This window comes from Babesia microti, chromosome III (genome assembly GCF_000691945.2).
Source record: "Babesia microti strain RI chromosome III, complete genome".
NCBI lineage: Eukaryota > Apicomplexa > Aconoidasida > Piroplasmida > Babesiidae > Babesia > Babesia microti.
The window spans coordinates 1,486,143-1,504,310 of NC_027207.2; the positions used below are offsets into that span (position 1 = coordinate 1,486,143).

General features: G+C 34.3%; 13 protein-coding genes across 13 annotated transcripts; 3 read left to right on the top strand and 10 right to left on the bottom strand.

The window, feature by feature from the left end:
* Nucleotides 1-292: 292 nt before the first annotated feature.
* BMR1_03g04150 (RNA recognition motif. (a.k.a. RRM RBD or RNP domain)) lies at nt 293-1,005 on the top strand (the record flags this gene model as incomplete). Its single annotated transcript, XM_012793987.1, has 2 exons — nt 293-585; nt 606-1,005. 2 exons carry the CDS (start codon nt 293-295, stop codon nt 1,003-1,005), a joined length of 693 nt encoding a protein of 230 aa, XP_012649441.1.
* BMR1_03g04155 (hypothetical protein) lies at nt 1,146-2,590 on the bottom strand (the record flags this gene model as incomplete). Its single annotated transcript, XM_021482232.1, has 9 exons — nt 1,146-1,314; nt 1,335-1,422; nt 1,443-1,560; nt 1,583-1,861; nt 1,882-1,978; nt 2,000-2,134; nt 2,156-2,235; nt 2,257-2,326; nt 2,349-2,590. The coding sequence occupies 9 exons, from the start codon at nt 2,588-2,590 to the stop codon at nt 1,146-1,148; spliced, it is 1,278 nt and encodes a 425-aa protein (XP_021338775.1).
* On the top strand, nt 2,705-4,327 carry BMR1_03g04160 (GMP synthase (glutamine-hydrolysing); the record flags this gene model as incomplete). The annotated part of the gene is made up of 1 exon (XM_012793989.1): nt 2,705-4,327. One exon carries the CDS (start codon nt 2,705-2,707, stop codon nt 4,325-4,327), a length of 1,623 nt encoding a protein of 540 aa, XP_012649443.1.
* BMR1_03g04165 (protein disulfide-isomerase A6) lies at nt 4,363-5,901 on the bottom strand (the record flags this gene model as incomplete). Its single annotated transcript, XM_021482233.1, has 9 exons — nt 4,363-4,497; nt 4,518-4,633; nt 4,819-5,125; nt 5,146-5,296; nt 5,318-5,393; nt 5,416-5,427; nt 5,449-5,556; nt 5,578-5,726; nt 5,747-5,901. 9 exons carry the CDS (start codon nt 5,899-5,901, stop codon nt 4,363-4,365), a joined length of 1,209 nt encoding a protein of 402 aa, XP_021338776.1.
* On the bottom strand, nt 6,439-7,498 carry BMR1_03g04170 (20S proteasome subunit beta 5; the record flags this gene model as incomplete). The annotated part of the gene is made up of 4 exons (XM_021482234.1): nt 6,439-6,461; nt 6,483-6,774; nt 6,795-6,902; nt 7,205-7,498. The coding sequence occupies 4 exons, from the start codon at nt 7,496-7,498 to the stop codon at nt 6,439-6,441; spliced, it is 717 nt and encodes a 238-aa protein (XP_021338777.1).
* A 1,198-nt stretch (nt 7,499-8,696) lies between these two features.
* BMR1_03g04175 (conserved Plasmodium protein, unknown function) lies at nt 8,697-9,756 on the top strand (the record flags this gene model as incomplete). The annotated part of the gene is made up of 3 exons (XM_012793992.1): nt 8,697-9,212; nt 9,233-9,328; nt 9,349-9,756. The coding sequence occupies 3 exons, from the start codon at nt 8,697-8,699 to the stop codon at nt 9,754-9,756; spliced, it is 1,020 nt and encodes a 339-aa protein (XP_012649446.1).
* A 12-nt stretch (nt 9,757-9,768) lies between these two features.
* On the bottom strand, nt 9,769-12,000 carry BMR1_03g04180 (Polyphosphoinositide phosphatase; the record flags this gene model as incomplete). The annotated part of the gene is made up of 1 exon (XM_012793993.1): nt 9,769-12,000. The coding sequence occupies one exon, from the start codon at nt 11,998-12,000 to the stop codon at nt 9,769-9,771; it is 2,232 nt and encodes a 743-aa protein (XP_012649447.1).
* Nucleotides 11,954-12,346, bottom strand: BMR1_03g04181 (hypothetical protein; the record flags this gene model as incomplete). The annotated part of the gene is made up of 3 exons (XM_021482235.1): nt 11,954-12,079; nt 12,101-12,213; nt 12,235-12,346. The coding sequence occupies 3 exons, from the start codon at nt 12,344-12,346 to the stop codon at nt 11,954-11,956; spliced, it is 351 nt and encodes a 116-aa protein (XP_021338778.1).
* BMR1_03g04182 (hypothetical protein) lies at nt 12,371-12,780 on the bottom strand (the record flags this gene model as incomplete). Its single annotated transcript, XM_012793994.2, has 2 exons — nt 12,371-12,454; nt 12,475-12,780. 2 exons carry the CDS (start codon nt 12,778-12,780, stop codon nt 12,371-12,373), a joined length of 390 nt encoding a protein of 129 aa, XP_012649448.2.
* On the bottom strand, nt 12,744-13,732 carry BMR1_03g04183 (hypothetical protein; the record flags this gene model as incomplete). Its single annotated transcript, XM_021482237.1, has 2 exons — nt 12,744-12,821; nt 13,322-13,732. The coding sequence occupies 2 exons, from the start codon at nt 13,730-13,732 to the stop codon at nt 12,744-12,746; spliced, it is 489 nt and encodes a 162-aa protein (XP_021338779.1).
* Nucleotides 13,733-13,817: 85 nt separating this feature from the next.
* On the bottom strand, nt 13,818-14,249 carry BMR1_03g04195 (hypothetical protein; the record flags this gene model as incomplete). The annotated part of the gene is made up of 1 exon (XM_012793996.1): nt 13,818-14,249. The coding sequence occupies one exon, from the start codon at nt 14,247-14,249 to the stop codon at nt 13,818-13,820; it is 432 nt and encodes a 143-aa protein (XP_012649450.1).
* Nucleotides 14,250-14,279: 30 nt separating this feature from the next.
* BMR1_03g04196 (hypothetical protein) lies at nt 14,280-14,701 on the bottom strand (the record flags this gene model as incomplete). Its single annotated transcript, XM_021482238.1, has 2 exons — nt 14,280-14,327; nt 14,348-14,701. The coding sequence occupies 2 exons, from the start codon at nt 14,699-14,701 to the stop codon at nt 14,280-14,282; spliced, it is 402 nt and encodes a 133-aa protein (XP_021338780.1).
* BMR1_03g04197 (hypothetical protein) lies at nt 14,671-18,013 on the bottom strand (the record flags this gene model as incomplete). The annotated part of the gene is made up of 11 exons (XM_021482239.1): nt 14,671-14,928; nt 14,949-15,141; nt 15,162-15,292; nt 15,314-15,653; nt 15,675-15,877; nt 15,898-16,065; nt 16,086-16,225; nt 16,246-16,432; nt 16,454-16,593; nt 16,616-16,769; nt 16,790-18,013. The coding sequence occupies 11 exons, from the start codon at nt 18,011-18,013 to the stop codon at nt 14,671-14,673; spliced, it is 3,138 nt and encodes a 1,045-aa protein (XP_021338781.1).
* Between the last annotated feature and the right edge of the window lie 155 nt (nt 18,014-18,168).

The following is an 18,168-nucleotide window of genomic DNA, read 5'->3' on the forward strand; positions in this document are numbered from 1 at the left end:
GATAGGGTATAGTCCCCGGCCCAAGTACTGTTCAGAGCAGTAAATTAGGACAAATTCTTAGATATTTAACACTATAGCACCATCTACATCCTACTCGTATCAAATCATATTCCTATATGCGTAAAAAAATTCTAAATATTTTAATTTCATGAACACTTTTAATTTGTTCCAGTTAAAACTACTAGCCTCTCAAATATACATATATGCCTCAGTTTGTATTAACTCTTATACCCTATCTATATGTTGCCACACATTGCCGTAGGTTATTGTAGTGCTAACTGAATCCATCATAATGTCTTCTTACAGGGGTGGCAGGGAGAATCACGCGCCGGCGTGTATTTTTGTGGGCAATCTTCCAGAAGATATCACCGTGAGAGAAATTGAAAACATTTTCGGAAAGTTCGGCGAAATTCGAGACATCGATATCAAAAAGGGAAAAACCAGCAATTACACTGCCTATGCCTTCATAGAATTCTATCATATGCGCGATGCAGAAGATGCAGTAGAATCTCGTGACGGGTATAATTTTGACAAATACCGCCTCCGCGTTGAATTTAGTGGCCGAAAACGCTCTGGAAACCAAGGGTAATCGCATTCTTATCTAGGGACAAACTCAGGCGATATAATGACTACAGCAACACCAGGACTGAACACCGCCTAGTCATCTCAAACATTTCCTCCTCTTGTAGATGGCAAGATATTAAGGACCATATGAAGAGGGCAGGTCCCGTTGGACACGTTTGCATTAAAGACGGTAGGGGCTATGTCGAATACATTAACAAATCAGATATGAAATATGCACTTGAAAAATATGATGGTTCTGAACTTCAAAGTGCAGGAAGGAGTTACCGGATTAAGGTGCGAATGGATGATCATCGAAGCCATTCACACTCAAATGAACGCTCGCGCCGTTCTGCCAGCCAAAATAAAAGTTTGAGAAGGTCGCGTTCAAGATCTCGTTCCCCGCAAATAAATGAGCCGGAAGTACCTTCCGAGTCAGGTTGAGGAAGACTAGCAAGCCAGTGGGATTGAAATGGCTCAGCGCATACAAATATATATACGACGGTTAGTTTGGTGATCATGAAGAAACAGTCGTAGTTATTTTTTATTTTCTACAAAAATTAAAAAATAATAAGTTCATAAAATTACAAACCAAATACGTCAAAAAGTCCCAACAAACTTGCCCCATGGATATGCCTGTACAAATCTTCTATTGCAGACTTGGTTGACATTGACATATTCCTTTTGTCATCATTGCGTGTTAATTTTTCAAATCCAAACCTAGCCGATTTACTCACTTTGATTGTCTCTATTCTTCGTTAATGATATCTTACAGTTCTCCGATTCGTTGACTTGCAGCGATGCCAACTATCAAATAATTCAATAAACAATCATCACCAATCGCCCTTGCTATGTTCGTGTCTAATTAGGCAATTTCATACCTGGATCGTAGTAATGCTCCAGTGATTTAATACTTTCGTTTTTAATAGCTTGGTTAGGATCTTCGAGTATCAATTTTGATAGCTCTATCCATGCGTAATCGCTTCTGGGGCTTTGTAACTGAATAACCCCACTCACATACCAAAAATCTGCAATAAATATCAATCTTATCCACAACACTTTCCGTGTTGTTTATAACCACCTTCAAATTCTTGATACTAGGACTGTAACCATTGAATAATAAGCTATAACCTTCATTCTTTAATTTTTCTTTATCGCACCCACCACAAGTGGTATTATTCTCACTAGTACCACTTAGTGTTGAATTTAGTAACAAATTATATTTAACAGCTCTTATATGTGGTATATTTGGAAACATGCTAATAAATTGGTCAATGACACTCAGACACTTGATTGGGTCCTATGTAATGAGAGTTATACCTTTCTATAATTAGCTGCAACGAACAATTCAAAGGCTTGGGCAGAAGGTATACGTTTATACCTCATATACACCTTGAACACCCATCGTATACCATTTCTGAGTCAATTATACGGTTACCCAATGCTAGGAGGAATGTCAATTTTGCCACTGTCACCATATAATTTGTCATTTGCAACTAATGATTTATATCGCGCTAAATAACCAAGCAATACAGCATCTTCATGCCCATCCAATTTCCACTCAGCAAAGTGTCTAGTTTAGCTATCTAATTACTTGTTTACGTCCTTTAGCAGCCTTACTGGATCATTGCGCTTTAGGTGATAATTTGCAATGCCATGTAACACGATGTAACGCTAAATCAACAATCAAATTACCATTTCAGGGGTAGTTTCTGCCACCAATTGTAAAAAATTTAAATACTCTCTGCTAGTATCACACCCTAATCTACATAAAATATTCAAAGTACCTGAAAAATAATGAGACTATTAGCTTGTACAGATCTAGCGAAAATTTTGTGTCATTGGGCAATCTTTTCAAAATATCGCAGATGATATTAAGTGCAATAAAATTACTTTCGGCAGTATTTATGGACAAATAATATTTGAGCGAATGTAGCAGTTTATTGCGACAATAAGTTGTAACGCTGCGATATGTCGCAGCGTTACAACTTAACGTATGTTTCCGCGATTTTTTAGGATTAATGTACATGACACAGTAGTCAACAAATGTGAAATTATATAAAGGAACTGATTATGTAGTAAAAATATTCCTTTAATTTATCTCTACTTCTATCTCATTGAAACGTACAAATATACACACTAGATGGAATCCTCGCCTGCACTACTCACATGTGGGGTCTCAAAGATGAATTACATATTGATATACGATTTCGGGTCCCAATACACCCAAGTTATAGCCAAAACGATTAGAAATTCATATGTATACTCTGTAGTACAGCCACCAACTTTACCTTTAGAATCATTGCAGGAAAATCCTCCACGCGGAGTCATCCTTTCGGGTGGCCCTCATTGTATTTTTGATACTGGAGCACCTACTTTAAACAGAGATGTTTTATCTTATATAAGAAGCCAAAAAATACCCATTCTTGGCATATGCTATGGAATGCAACTACTCATGCATCTTGATGGCGGGGTTGTTGAACCTCACGTCTCTCCCCAGTATGGTGAAATTACCCTGGAAATAACAGCATCAGATGATAAATTATTCAAGGATATACCGTACAAATCCGTTGTTTGGATGTCCCACTCTGATTCAATAACGAAATTGGCTCCAGGATACAGCATCACTGGTAAAACCAATGATTGCCACATCACTGCCGCTAATAACATAGAAAGCTTAACTTGGCTATTACAATTCCATCCTGAAGTCCATACCAGTCAATATGGTAGTCATATGATCAAAAATTTTCTCTTTGAAATATGTAAAATAACCCCTGATTGGACAAGCCAAAATTGTAAATTGGAACAAATAAAATATATAAGGGAAACTGTAGGTAAATGCAAAGTATTGGCAGGTGTATCTGGTGGAAAGGATAGCACTGTAGCGGCAGCTTTGGTTCACTCCGCCATTGGGGATCAGCTTATAGCCGTCTTTATCGACAATGGGTTACTCAGGCAAAACGAGGCACAAGATGCATTAGAAAGGATAAGGGCTGATATTCCAGGCATTAAATTGGATTTATATGATGCCTCGCAAATGTTTCTTTCCAGACTCAAGGATGCAAAGACATCTTCAGAGATTAGGCATATAATTGGAAAGGCCTACATTGATGCATTCACATTATATGCAAAGGAGAATAATTTATTTTCTAGCGAAAGTAATGAAGGAGATCTATACTTAATGCAAGGCACAATTTACTCTGATCGCATTGAAAGTGGGAAATCATCGACAAATGCAGCAACAATTCAAATGCATCACAACGTAGGCACTTTGCCGAGAGATTTATGTTTTAAGCTACTAGAACCACTTAAATATTTATTCAAGGATGAAGTATTGATACTAGGGGAGGAACTTGGTATAAGTAATCGTAGTTTAAAAAGACATCCTTTCCCAGGGCCCTCTTTTGCCATAAGGATCGTTGGTCCCATTACCCAGAAAAATGTACAAATACTTAGAGAAGCAACCCAAATACTTGAGGATGAATTGCACTCTGCTGATTTATATGACAAAGTATCTCAAGCTTTTATAGTACTCTTAGCTAATGTAAGTAGCAATTCTGTAAAAGGGGATAGACCCGCGGCCGGAAATATGACCGCGGTGATTCGCTGTGTGGATACTACAGATTTTATGACATGTTCCTGGTCTAGACTCCCTCTAGAATTTCTAGCAAGAGTATCTACGAGAATTACGAATGAAATTAGTGATATTTGTAGAGTGACTTATGATATCACCAACAAACCACCCGCAACTGTGGAGTGGTTGTAGTCATATTATATATTAAATTTTCAATCAAAAAGTAATTAAAGTTCCGTTCTAGTACCAATATTATCAGATTCATCCCATGGATCAACTGTTATTAGTGGTTTAAGATTGGGAATGGCTTGAGCCCCGCTTATTTTGACCGTCAGCCCGCTTATAAATTTTCTAACTGAATCCTGCGTCAATTATTAGCCACCTCTGTGTATGGTCCCTTATATATTACATATAATTCCTTGTCCATCCTCAAAGCCACAATTGCTGGATAACCGAATGATAAATTAAGTGACATTTCTAGATCGTATTGATCACCGCCTGAATGAGTATTATATATTCATTTGACAATATATGGGAATGTGTCATTGAGAATTAAATATGAGCAGTAAATTTATATACGCATATACAAATTTACCAAATAACAATACATTGATTACAATGAAAAATATGTTTTTTTAATTATATAGTATTCAAACCCCTCACAGTACGATTTAGATTCATACCCTGAGACCACAATAATGATATAGGCGCGTCAGTTCCGATCATTGAAGCTTTTTTAATAACTTCAATTTGTTTCTTCCTCTCTGCAATACTACTGTCCAGTATGTGTGGTAGGAAAGATATTATGCACAATGTAGAATTGCAGGAATCCATAAACATATCATTATTAAGCAGTTGAACCACTGGGATCATCCGTTTAAACGATAGTGCAAAACTTTCCAATTCAGCTAATGTACGTTGTCCCTGGTAATGTTTGCCACTTGTTATGTTTTTGGTCCCAGATTCGAATAATATTAGTGTCGGATAACCCTAAATAAATAGTTTTGTACCTGTATTTTTAGCTGTTGTGCAATGTTTGTCTCAGTTGTGCAATCAACTTTTGCCACTTTTACTTTGTTTCCCAGTTTTGAAGCTAGTGAATCCCATGTTGGTTTGAGAGCTTTGCAGTGCCCACACCAAGGGGCGTAAAACATAACGAACCTACGTCATAGCTGTGATTACCAAACAGAGTCGATGTCTTTTAGTAGTCTTTGATTAAATGTAACATCAGTTAATGTAATTACTTCATTTTTTACTGCTAAATAAGTGCGAATAATTACTTTTCTGAGTGCCTAAATCACAAAGTTACACACCTAGTCTACTACTTATTAATGTTCCTAGTTGCTTTCTCAAAAATGCTGCAACAGAATCTACATCCTTTTTGCCCATATACGGTACTACTTTGTGAGGTGAATTTTTGACTGATTTACAATGAGGTTTACCTTTTATAAATAGCTTGAGTGAAGGCAATGTGTTGCCACCGTGCTTATTGACTAAAAAGTTGTCACTAGTAGCAACCACTTTGATTATTCCATAAAATATATCTGATAATTTACTGAAATCGCTGGCAAAATCATTAGCTTTCTTGTTACTAAATCAACAGTTGAGTACTTTTCACTGTAGAACTGACACAAAAAGGTGCCTTCCGATTGAAGAAGCGCATCAAAACCTTCAGAATCTAACACGCTTACATTCGAATATTGATTATATACATTACATACGGCTAGTTTTATAAAAAATATATAAATAATTGATAAAACAGCCATGTTATCCTTTCTAAAAATTGCACCCAACACACAAGTGTTGGCTCATCTGCAATTGTCTATTAGTTATAGTCAATTATATAATTAAATTTCTTACCTTCTTTAAACAAAATGCCGATATGTAAAAAACTTTAACCATCAATGATACATTGTATATACGAGTTGTGAATTTCTCAGTATTTTTGGATGATGTACAAAAATCGCGATATTGTTATTTTAATTGGATTATCTCTTTCCAATTTATCAATTTGGTTTAATTATAATTTAAATTTGATAATATATGCTTTGATTAGTTGAAATTGAAATTTGGATGGTTTATTTTATTTTCCTACTACTCATGAACGAGTCTTGAACCTTAACTACGTTATGCTCTACAGTAAGTTAATTTTAGCTATTCTATTATTGGTATAAACAAGTATAATTATCCAGTTGTTGGTTATTTGTTACCAATTAATAATATTAACACAATTATTGGGATGTTGAATCGACTTGTCTTTGACTGATTTTTTAATCAGTTAAATTGTTTGTACATGATAAAAATCATACTTTTGCGGCATCCTCACCTGCATCATTTTATAAATTACCCTTTTCTTTAGCATAAAAACGATGTAATTCGCTTACATCTTGTCTATCAACCACTTTAGTCCACCCATTCTGATGAACGTGGTAGACTGTAACGCAACCGCCAGAGCCACCATCTCTTAGTGTTGCCTGGTAAATCCCACGTTTTCCCAGTTCAACAGCCTCGTCAACTGTCAAATCGAATTTGTAACCATCATCAATTACGCCATAGGCAAATAATGATCCTGAACCGACGCTGAAGAGATTGCCTACAACTCTGCTTCCGTCATCCATAATACAACAAAGCTTAGGGCCCTAACTGAAGATACGCATACCGTATGATCCCAGCCTGCTAACATTGTGCCCATTGATAAACCGTATCCACGGAAGTAGTACATTATATTCGCCAGCATTTTTGAAGCTGCGACGATACTAACACGTTCCTAGGTAACACAATTATATATAATTTACATGTTTATTTCGTTGGGTATAAAAATGTCATAGCCGAATAATATCATGTATATGCATTGAATCGAGTTGTGGATTTAGAATTATTCAATTACATAGGATAAATGTGTAATTATCAAGTCATGTTTAGAACACTTTAATCGATATGTTAAAAAGGATATGTGTAAAATCGTGAGGATTTTAAAGGAGGTGATGTATATAATTGTGGATTTTAGTGCTGTTTAATATGTAATTTTAAAGTGGTTGTATATTTAAAATGCGATACGCTGCAACGTACTCCATGTTTAACTTGATGCAATCTACACAATTTACTCAAATGCCTTTCCCAATAAGAACAATCCGCAGCGCATCCCGCCATTGTCCCCAACATATATTCATTAATTTCAATAATCTTCTTGACAGTTTGACTGGAAATGATCGATCCCATGGAGGCACGGCTATCCACGGCCACTATGATTCCACCTTGGAAGACAAAGGCCAGAGTAGTCGTTCCTTTGTGCATCCATTCTTTTTTCGCCAAACTTTGGCCCTTGGGTGTGGCAAAAGTGGTAGGTATTACGGTCTCGATCATAACTGCCCACCACACAACAAGGTATGCCGTATATTGATGTTAGTGTCTATTATAGTTACGAATACATTAATTAATTGACTAATCCGGTACTTTTGGCAATAAATCACAATTTTATTTATCTGAAAGTTGTATGCATCATTTGTTGTTCTAATTATTACATTTCTTTTGTGAGACACATATAGATTTTAACCACAAATTTTTATTATTTATAGCACTAGATTATACATCGATTATTATAAATGGTTTTTATTTTTTTATTTTTTCTAGAACAAAGTATTTTGGTTATATATAATTTTAAGGTATATCGTTTAATTAATACAAGCACTCTGGTTGGCTTAGTTTAATTCGTCATGATGCAATATAATTGACTTAAAATATTTATACACAATAAATTGTATGTATAAGATAGATACTAAATAATTGAGATAATTATGAGGTTTAATGTTGCAGAAAGTAACTTTCTATTCTGTGAGTGATTTTTTAAAGCCATTATAAGCATTTTTTATCAGCTAATATTTGATGTGATAATCTCGACACTCGGCTCATAGTTAAATATATCGGTCTTTATAATTTGTGTTTTTATAATAATAAGTAACTGTACAATTAGATAATGTGAGTTACAAACCATTAGAATCTGGATTATTATGTATACATTGGTATTTTAATCAATTTCTACATGTTGCATATAACAGTGGATTCGTATGACAAACTTTATCACCGCGCTATTATTTATTAACTGGATAATTGCCTGAACTTTATCATTTACTTAAATCATGCGACTTGATGAATTCATTTGCGGCGCAATAATTTTCTTCCAATTCATCTATTGTTTGCACTATCAAGACCTCATCCACTTTCAATTTCTTAAAGAGGGTTTAATCGTTTCAATAAAGTTATTCCTTTGGGCAAACGCACCTGCAGCATGTTATTATATTATAGTGATGTGATAACTTAGGGTTTGATAGTAGTACGATACATTCTTGCAAATTTCTCCTTTCTGTCCTATATCAATAATGCTATATGATAATTTTGTAGAAATAATTGCGGGAATTGTTGAGTATTTGTATGTGAATATGTTATACAACTTTTTGTAGTCCTCTTTTTGGCGATAATCTATATCACTATGCCATGAAATACACAATTGGTTATGAGGGTTATTTTGTGGGTATTACACTAGCCGATTATGTAGTACATTAAAATGGCCAGGGATAAAAAAAAATCAACAGTACTTCGTGCAAATCTATCATCTCAGTTAAAATTGCATTTCGAAACCGCAGTGTCACTTGGTATTGGACAATTAGATGAGTGTTATGATTCTGTATATAAGTCTTTTAGCGAACGACTGGCACTCTACACTTCAGATTGTATAGTATCATTATCCAAATCTTTAAATTTGCCTATAAGTTATACAGCTACTGCCCTTGGATATTTTCAGTTATATAAAAGTATCCCAGAATCTTCATGGGACAAACATGCTACATCTGTTTATAAGAAATTTAACGGCCAAATCGGCAATGTCTTGGGATCTAATATTTTGGCAGCCACTTGTATACTATTGGCATGGAAATACAGAGAAGACGAGTCTAGTAATCCCAAGTGCATCAAGAAGTTATTTGAACTTTCAAGTGGTATATATAGATTAATAGTATCATCGGATAATAAGGATTCTGCTAATATTTCGGCATCTAGATGGATATTAGACACAGGAGGATCGGTTTGAATACTTTCACTTAGGAACTTAAGAGGTTAAAGAACCTAATTTCAATTTGTGAAAATAATCTGCTGCACTCACTGAACTATAACGTTGGACCAATAGTCATGCCTTTTTCGGTAAATTTTCAATAATTTAGCTAATCAATGGATTTTGCAACAGATTCGTGGTAGAGATTGAACAAATTGCTACTAAAGAAGAAATTGATATACTACACAAAAAATTTAAACCCACCGTAAGCTTAGTACTGTTGGATTGCTGTAAAACTTCGATGTATATCGATTTCACCGGTAAAGAACTGGTTTTGGCTTGTATTTTAAAGACTCTGGCTATTTTTAACATTCCAAATCTGGAAGTGATAACTTCCAATCTGGATGATCAAAAAATGCTGCAGGAGTGGAATCAAATGGTTAAACAATTTGTCAGTACTTGCAATCAGTTTTCAAGCAACAGTGATAGTACTGGAGGAAATGATTGCGAGATTGTGTGTAAGAGACTTGGCCTAGCATTATCACAAATGAGATATTTCAAACAAGTGTCAATTTGAGCTAGTAAAAACTTAAATTTTGTATAGTCCAGAATATCGGCTTATAAACTCAAATTTCAATTGATTTTTGAACAAATTTTCGTAGTTTGATTCATCCCATACGTTGCACTGGACAGTGTATTCTTGATTGATCTGGGGCTCAGGATATTGATCAAAAAATACATTCATTTTATTATCGTCCGTGCTAAAGTCATTCTCCGTAATGTATTTTGATAATGCTGGTAAATCTACATTTGTATTTGGTTTTTTTGTTGACTTACTAGTGTTATGGATAGTATTATCATTTGTGTGATTGTACAAGAAATTGTCAATGAAATATTGTAAATTATATTCTTTTGATATGAATATATTATCTTTAATAATTGTATTGGTTGATAATTTGAGAATCCACCAGGGAATATAAGTAATTTTAGTTGTGAATGGGCATTTTTGAGGGTTACCGGAGTAGTATATAAACCAATCCAATGTTTTGCCATTAACAAAAGGCGAAAGAATCGTGATAGTTTCACATTTATCAGATGATACAAAAGGCGAAAGAGTGCGGAATCTGTTGTAAAAAAGTTGGAGTGCTAACACATACCAATCATTGCCGCAAAATTCCGGTATGTACTTTGTATGTAATATGACATCCAAATCTTGTTCCCATGGAGCACAATGTATAAGCGGGTTAAGTATACCAAGGAATAGATTAATTGATACTTGCTTATCTGCATCTCCGAACGAATTCTTGTATCGGCGCTTAAAAATTGTTAGCAGCTGCGCCGATTGGTCTACCATTGTTTGATCAGCCTCATACTTCTTTAGCACTCTCGATCCGCCATATTGAAGTGACAGTCTGTCACCCATAGAGTCTATATTTATTTTAATTGCCTCAGCAATTATCTGATCATTCGATAAATCTGGTGTATATAATACATTAATTTTGTGCAGCATATTAGCAACTGCTACAAGGGATACTCGTTGTATCACAGTATTGGTGCGATCAAGACAATCCAAACAACTACTCCTCACTATGCCAGATTGTATAGATAGGATCTGGTTGTTCTTTATGTGAAAAATACCCGTCTTATCGATACAATACCGCGCAGTTTCTGTCATCATTTGCTCGCATTTGCCAAACAACTGATAATTCCTTAAATCTCTATGAATATATTGTATGTGAAACGATTGTGGAAGTTCCATGTTAATTTTCTGAATTGCCTTGCTAAATTTTAGAGATAATTGGCCTTCATCATTTTCAAGGTCATCAGATAGTAAATTTAAACATATTATAGGTGCGCCATACTGGGCAAACAAATAATTAAAATGCCGTCTAGTGCTGGAGAAGGTTCCATCATTTAAGGGATAAACTATTGGTGGTTTTTTAAGAATCGAAACTGGCAACTTTTGTGCCCAAAATAGAGGTATAGAACCGCGCAATTGAACAAATGACATGATAGAGTTGGAATGAGTACTATCGTACAAGACAATCTCAGTTTGTACTTCATTTGCCACATGTCCTTCGGAATTAATACCCCTTTTCCTATATCTTGTGCCGGCATAATGCCTAGATCTCCTGGATATTAGGTATAATTCTATCATTCTGCCGCTCAATGAGATGGGAATTATAGATAAATATCCATGAATAACCTGTACTGAATATTTTAGCAGTTCATCACTGACCATCTTGAGACATTCGAGATGAAACTGATTGTATACAAATTTGTCACTAATTGATAATCCATAGTCAGCGTCTTTAACATGTACGGAATAATTATTTTGTACAGTATCACAAATTGTATACGTATGGCTGTAATAGAAATCCTTTGTCAAATCAACACTCTTAAAAAGTTCCAGATACTTTGTTTCGACATCTGAACCGTTGCCTATAAATAACGGAATAATAATTATGTCATTGATGGTATAAATTGGGTATTTCATAAACAAATTGCCCAAGCACTTTCTGCCGGTGATTACTATCAAATAGGGCCCACTGGTGAATTTTATGCAGCCAAAAATGCCATAAAAGTCTGTAATAAATTTGCCAGTGATATTTTTAAATTTAGATTCAGTAGATGTGGTTTTGTCAATACATATTATCTGTTCGTCACGATCCTCCAAATTGGACTTAAATAGGGAATTATTGAAGAGTGATGGTCTATTAAATGAGTATTTAATGAATACAAATTGGTCATCTTCGTAGATAGACCCAGAAACTTCAAAGTTCTTCATCAGCCCTTTTATTTTCACTTTCACTGTTAGCATCAGTAAAATTATCAGACTGGTCAGAGCTTGAACTGTTCTCAAAAGACTCTAAAGCTTTCGGAATACATTTACCCAGGTTCTAAATTAACAATTTAATTACTCTGAAACATTCAAAATTGATTAATGTGTCATAATCACAGTATTTATATGATATGTCAAAGGCACAATCCACAAATGCAAGCGCAGTTTCTTTGATAAAATACTTCAGTCTGCCTAAGTAATTATTTAACGAACCAAGGTCTCCATCATAGATATCTTCAGTGTTATGAGGAGTTTTGGTATGGGTTGACAATACTTGTGAATGATATATTAAACTAGCTAATAGTATATTATGGAAAAAATTCATTATTATTGTGCCAATTTATTCAAATTAGGAAGTGGATGTACAGTTGAATGAGTAATTTTTCATCCCAAAAATGCAGCGTAGGAAAGTAGGGATGCAATAACCGATCGCCTGGGTATAGGGTTACTTACCTCCAGGCAATTAATTTCTTTGGGGTCGCAAAGTGAATAGTTCATGGCTGTTTTGTGAATAAAATGGCCTAAGCAGGCTGGAAAGGAGTATACAATAGAGTTATCCGGTATATTCGTCTTCTCATTAATACAGCGTATCACTCCAAGGCTGTCAGCATTCAATTCTGTACAATCGCTTAAAGCCCTCAGTAACTCCTTATTTGACTGTTGAGTTTGCATAAAATTGAAGTATCTTAAACTAATGGAGTAAGGTACAAATGGCAAAATTATTATAATTCCGATGAGACCGGACTTTCTCCAGCCCATGCTATACATGAAATGAACTTTGGGATACATTTACCAAGGCACTAAAGTTAGCTAAATATATTAACAGACATCAAATATTTATATTTAATAATATAAATGCAACATTTTACGCACTTTTGTATATTATGTTGTAAATTTTAATTTTAAACCAGTCATAGCACATCGATCAATTAATTATACAACAGAATAGATAATAATATTTATAATAGTAAGGCATATATTCATATATGTAGTAATAAACAAAGTTTCAGTGAGTAAATGAGCATGTATTCGTAATATTAAATTGCAACAAAGTATAGTTATAATAATAAATAAATAAATGCAAGTGATTAATCGTAACTAATTAGTAATATTAACGATTGAATAAAAGTTTGGAATAAATAACAAAATATTTATTAATAAGCATAAACTTTATATCAAAACAGCATTAAGTAAGTTTATTAGGTATATTGATTAATCATTAAAAAGTTAATTAATAATTAACCATTAAATTTACGATGTAATGAATTGAAAAATGAAATTATTTATAAAATACACTTACTTGGAAAATCTCCGGGTTATAAGAATCAAAATTTTTGGCATAAATGATACACTGCTCAACAGTACAAATTGTATACTTTCCAATGCACATATTAAACTGAGGAGATGTATCAAACTTGCCAGCAAATGACATATTTGCAATATTAATAAGTTGTGTAGGTGTTATGTCTCCATTTTGGAACCATTGGCCAACCTTTTTCAACAATTCCCTTTTATTTTCATCAGATAGTAGCTCGTCTATCAGTTGTTTTTTCCTGTCAGAGTTGATAATGGTTTGAATTTTATCTGAAAAGTTGTCCATCTCCAACTTGAACTCCATTTCTTCATTAGTTTTGTAAACTTCATTTTGTTCGTCATTTGCGGCACTAGTTGCTAGAGGTACAATCAATAACAGATAGACGTACATTAGCATACCTAACCCCACCCATGTACTATATATATGATATATGTGCAATGAATATAATTAAGTGGTGATAAAAATTAAAAATCATTAGCATCTATTCATAATCTGGGCGGTAGTCTATGTGCCCATCGGCCAAGCAATCAAAGATGAAGGGGATGTGCTCTCCCAGACATTCCATACAACCAATATGATAATTCTTGAAACAACTATCCAAACATGATATTCCGCTGTAAATTATGTACGATGATAAGCACAACTCAAAGTTGTGTTTGTTCAGTAATAATGTCTTGTAGATATTTATAGTGATGCACGATAATTCATCATTTGATCCATTATTACAGTATTCAACTATTTCAGTGAGTTTATCGGCATTTAACCCGTATGTCTGCATTTCCCGAACGAAATTTTCACCAGTGGATCCCTTGATTATCTTCTCTATGGCATTAGATAAATCGCAAGCCCTTACAGCAGTGGTAGCGATTGTGACAATAAGGTCTAGTGATATTAGATAGTGAGTAAGATTCATTTTACATAAGATTATGGATCGATTGAAGGGTTAGCGTGTTAAACAATTAAGAAACTGTGGTATACATTCGCCGAGGCACTAAATGACAGTGGACTCACCTCCAGGCACTGAGATTTGAACTGTGGAGAATCAATATGTGAACAATCTCTTGCACAAATAGGTAGAGTACATAAGGTGTAATAGCATAAGCAATGAGGGACAATTCCGGTAAGCATTGACTGATTTGATTGCTCATAAATACACTCCAAAAGATCTTCTTCGGTATAGAAATTCTTGTTCAAACAATCCAATACAATTTTAGCGCCACTCTGCTCAAACTGTGAACTTTCAGAGATCTTAACTATATTGGAAATGGAGTCGAATATATCAGTGCTACTAGAATTGTTGGCTAAGGTAAATAGCGCGAATGTTACGTTCAAAATTATATTTGTTCGGGGGTACCAAATAAACATTCCATGCAGGGCTTCATATAGTGCTCGTCGGCACTGCAAACCTGACCCACTCTCAACATATTATTCAACACGATCTTGGTATATTTTACTAAGATATCATGCTTATTTGATGTATTATATACATTCAACTTCTTATTCGTACGCGCAATTTGTATATTATTGTCAATTAAATTTAGAAATTGTTGCTCAATTTCTAAATGTCTATTATTCCCTCGTGTTATGTTCAACTAAATCAATAGTTAGATACCCTATCCAGATATGTTTCGAATTGGAATATCCTATTTGTGTCATCATATCTGGCAAACTTCAAATTTTCCAGTAAAATCCATCTATCACTCATTTCATACATGTTATTGCATCTGTTTCTATTGTTATGATGTATCTGCGATCGATATATAGAAATTTGACCATCTATTTTTTGTTTTAATTTCAAAATTTGTCTAAGTAACCTGGTGCTTACTTTTTGTTCCACTCATACCTACTATCGCTGGTATATGTAGTAACCTTGACACACAGAATATCAATAGCCAATGTTTGTATGAATATCCTTATATAGAGAGATTTATTGTCCCTAAAGCCAAGAGCCAAATTCTAGATAATAAACTAGCTTACTTCCTCTAATTCTGTGACATAAAGTGGTAAACCGAGGATTGAACAATCTTGTCTAGCACCCAATCCTGGTAATATATCAATGCAGTAATTATCACTAGTGTACTCAGGTAGTATGGATAGTTTTGATGAAAATAGACCAAGCTCAATATCGCATAACTGGCACATTTGTTCAATATGATAATCAGTTAGATATGACTTATGGTACTGTATAGTATAATGTGTAAGTGATAGAACAGGTATTCCACATATTGTAGTGTATAAACTAGTAGGTATGTCACAATATTGCTCTGGTAATGAAAATATATTATCTTTCGTGAGTTCTATCATTTCCAATCTGCTCCTGTAATTAATGAGTACATACCTTGTGTTGATGTACAGCGACAATTGGGCGGTATGTGAAAAATGATATCTACACTTCAAAAAATCAATAGGATCGACATCTGCGGGGTCTATGTGTTTTAAATGATCTATTTGATAAAACTTAGGTTTGCTTCCATGAGAAACTAGTGACAATTTTAGTCTACAATGTTTCCTTGTTAATTCATCATTTATATGGTCGGACATCTGTATGAGTTAGGCATTACATTTTTGAATGATAAGTATGCGATAGAATTGTGAAGTCTATTTGTGAATTTATTTATATCAGGAATTTCTTTATTTGTAAACCTTTTAAAACTTGCGTATAATGAGTAATCTATGATTATGTATTGGTTATATGAAACTATTTCACAATCTTCCAAATTAATTTGACCCTAAATCAATACATACTTACATTTTCCAACTTATAAGCTAATTCTTCATGTGAAAAACTGGTGTTATTGCCCTGTTTATCAATGACACTATATGTTTTGGGTAGGCCTTTAAGTACAACTATATCTATTAGAGATATGTTTCCACCGCCAATCTTAATGTCTGTATCACAAATGATTTACCATAAATGTTCCTTGCAATCTTTGGGCACCTTCCAACCCTAGCATTATATTTTGCCTTCCTTATTGAATTATACTTGAATGAAATGTATTCATCATTGGCAAGTAAATGTGGGCTAGTGGCTGTGATAGATGTATATTGTGAAGAACGAACAAATTCATCCAGTATTATTTTTATTCCCGGACGGAGCTAGATAAACATTAAGGATACCAATTTGTTAGCGATCAATTTAGTGACCCATATATCATCAGCTTTTGCTGTTATGCAATATATCCCATCAGACACATATATTACATCGTCTACAATATCCAAGACCTCAACCAATATAGATTGGTTCCTAGATTCATCTCCTAAGTAATATTTGTACTATACCCTCAAATAATAGCTTGAATATTGACCTAGACCCTAATATTTCCCGTTCATGGCGCTTAAATAACTTCCTAAGCAAGCGATATGGGTTTGGTAATTCAACGTTGTTAATTGCCTGAGACAATGTATAATTTTGTGACATCATTAGCATATAAATCTGGATAAGTTCGATGTTACCTTTTTGCGATATTTCAGACATTCATTATACGCTAGTAATTTAAAATGGTGTGTAACCCATTTGGTTAAATCAGGCGTATAATTGCAGTTAGATATTGTTTTGAATGATTCTCGTATGTCGGATATTCCTCCTATATGATAACACTTGATTTGCGAGTTTGGTGTGATAAATTTGTAATCATATATACCATTATATCTAATGGTTAACGGATTACTTGTATCGTGCCAATGATCAATCAATTTGTCAAATGTTAACTTTCCTATGGTACAATCGGTAAATTTTAGCCAATTAGTCACGAATCTGCTATCATTATCCGTATAACATCGTTTATTTTGAGTATGATAAGGGACACTTAGTTCGCAAGAACCAAATGATGAACCTCTAATGAAACAAGATCTAGCGCTGGAAAACCCATCAAATCCACTATTATTGTTAGTAATATTTTCGGTAGTAGGATAGTTTGTAGTATTGACCTCTGTGGATTTGGTAGGACGATTGATCATTCTATTCTTCAAGTGCGTTATATCGAATTCAATTGTAATTGAATCTTTATTTATATTATTACAGGATTGGGTACTATCTGAACTGGCACGCTTATATACCTGGGTATTCAAGCTAGTATCATCTTCAATAATGCCAATCGCTTCATTTTCGGAAGGTACGCTTTTTAATCCGAGATCGTACGTTGTTGCAACACATTCAGTATTTGATGAATCAGAAATGCTACAACAATTCGGCCTTGCGTATGTAGCAATATTTGGTGATATAATATGGTCTAATGAAAATTTAAATGATGATGTATGCGGTGGCTTCTCATCCGCCGCATTAACTGAATCTAGCGAGCCAGCGATAGATATCACTTCTCCACAGGAGCGAGGAAGAGCAAAATCAGTTATACCAAGAAAATCCTTAGCTTTCTTAAGTTGTTCACTATTAGCCTGTACCTTCTTGCCCGACGCGAACTTGAATCCTTCGCCTATATTATGTCGGGAACAAGTGTAGAAGTTGTTTTCCTCAGCCAATGGAGCAATAGCCATATTATAGGTGTAATCTGAATGATATTGATCAATGATTTCATTATCTAGATTATCAATAGTCTGATCAATGAATGCTAAATCTTCATTGAATAGATGTAGCTTATTGTCGCAAGATTGTGTTGATTCCGCATCAGGCATTTGCAAAATGTTGAGGTCAATAGTCACCAATTCATCCAGATCATCCATATCATATTTATTTTCTGTAATGTGTAAAAGATATATCCATTTACTAGACACGCCACTGGTTATGCATTGTAACTACACTACAATAACTAACTAATTGTGCAAGTTATACTGCGGAATACTTAATTTTAAAAGTTCCGAATTTTTAAATAAAATGT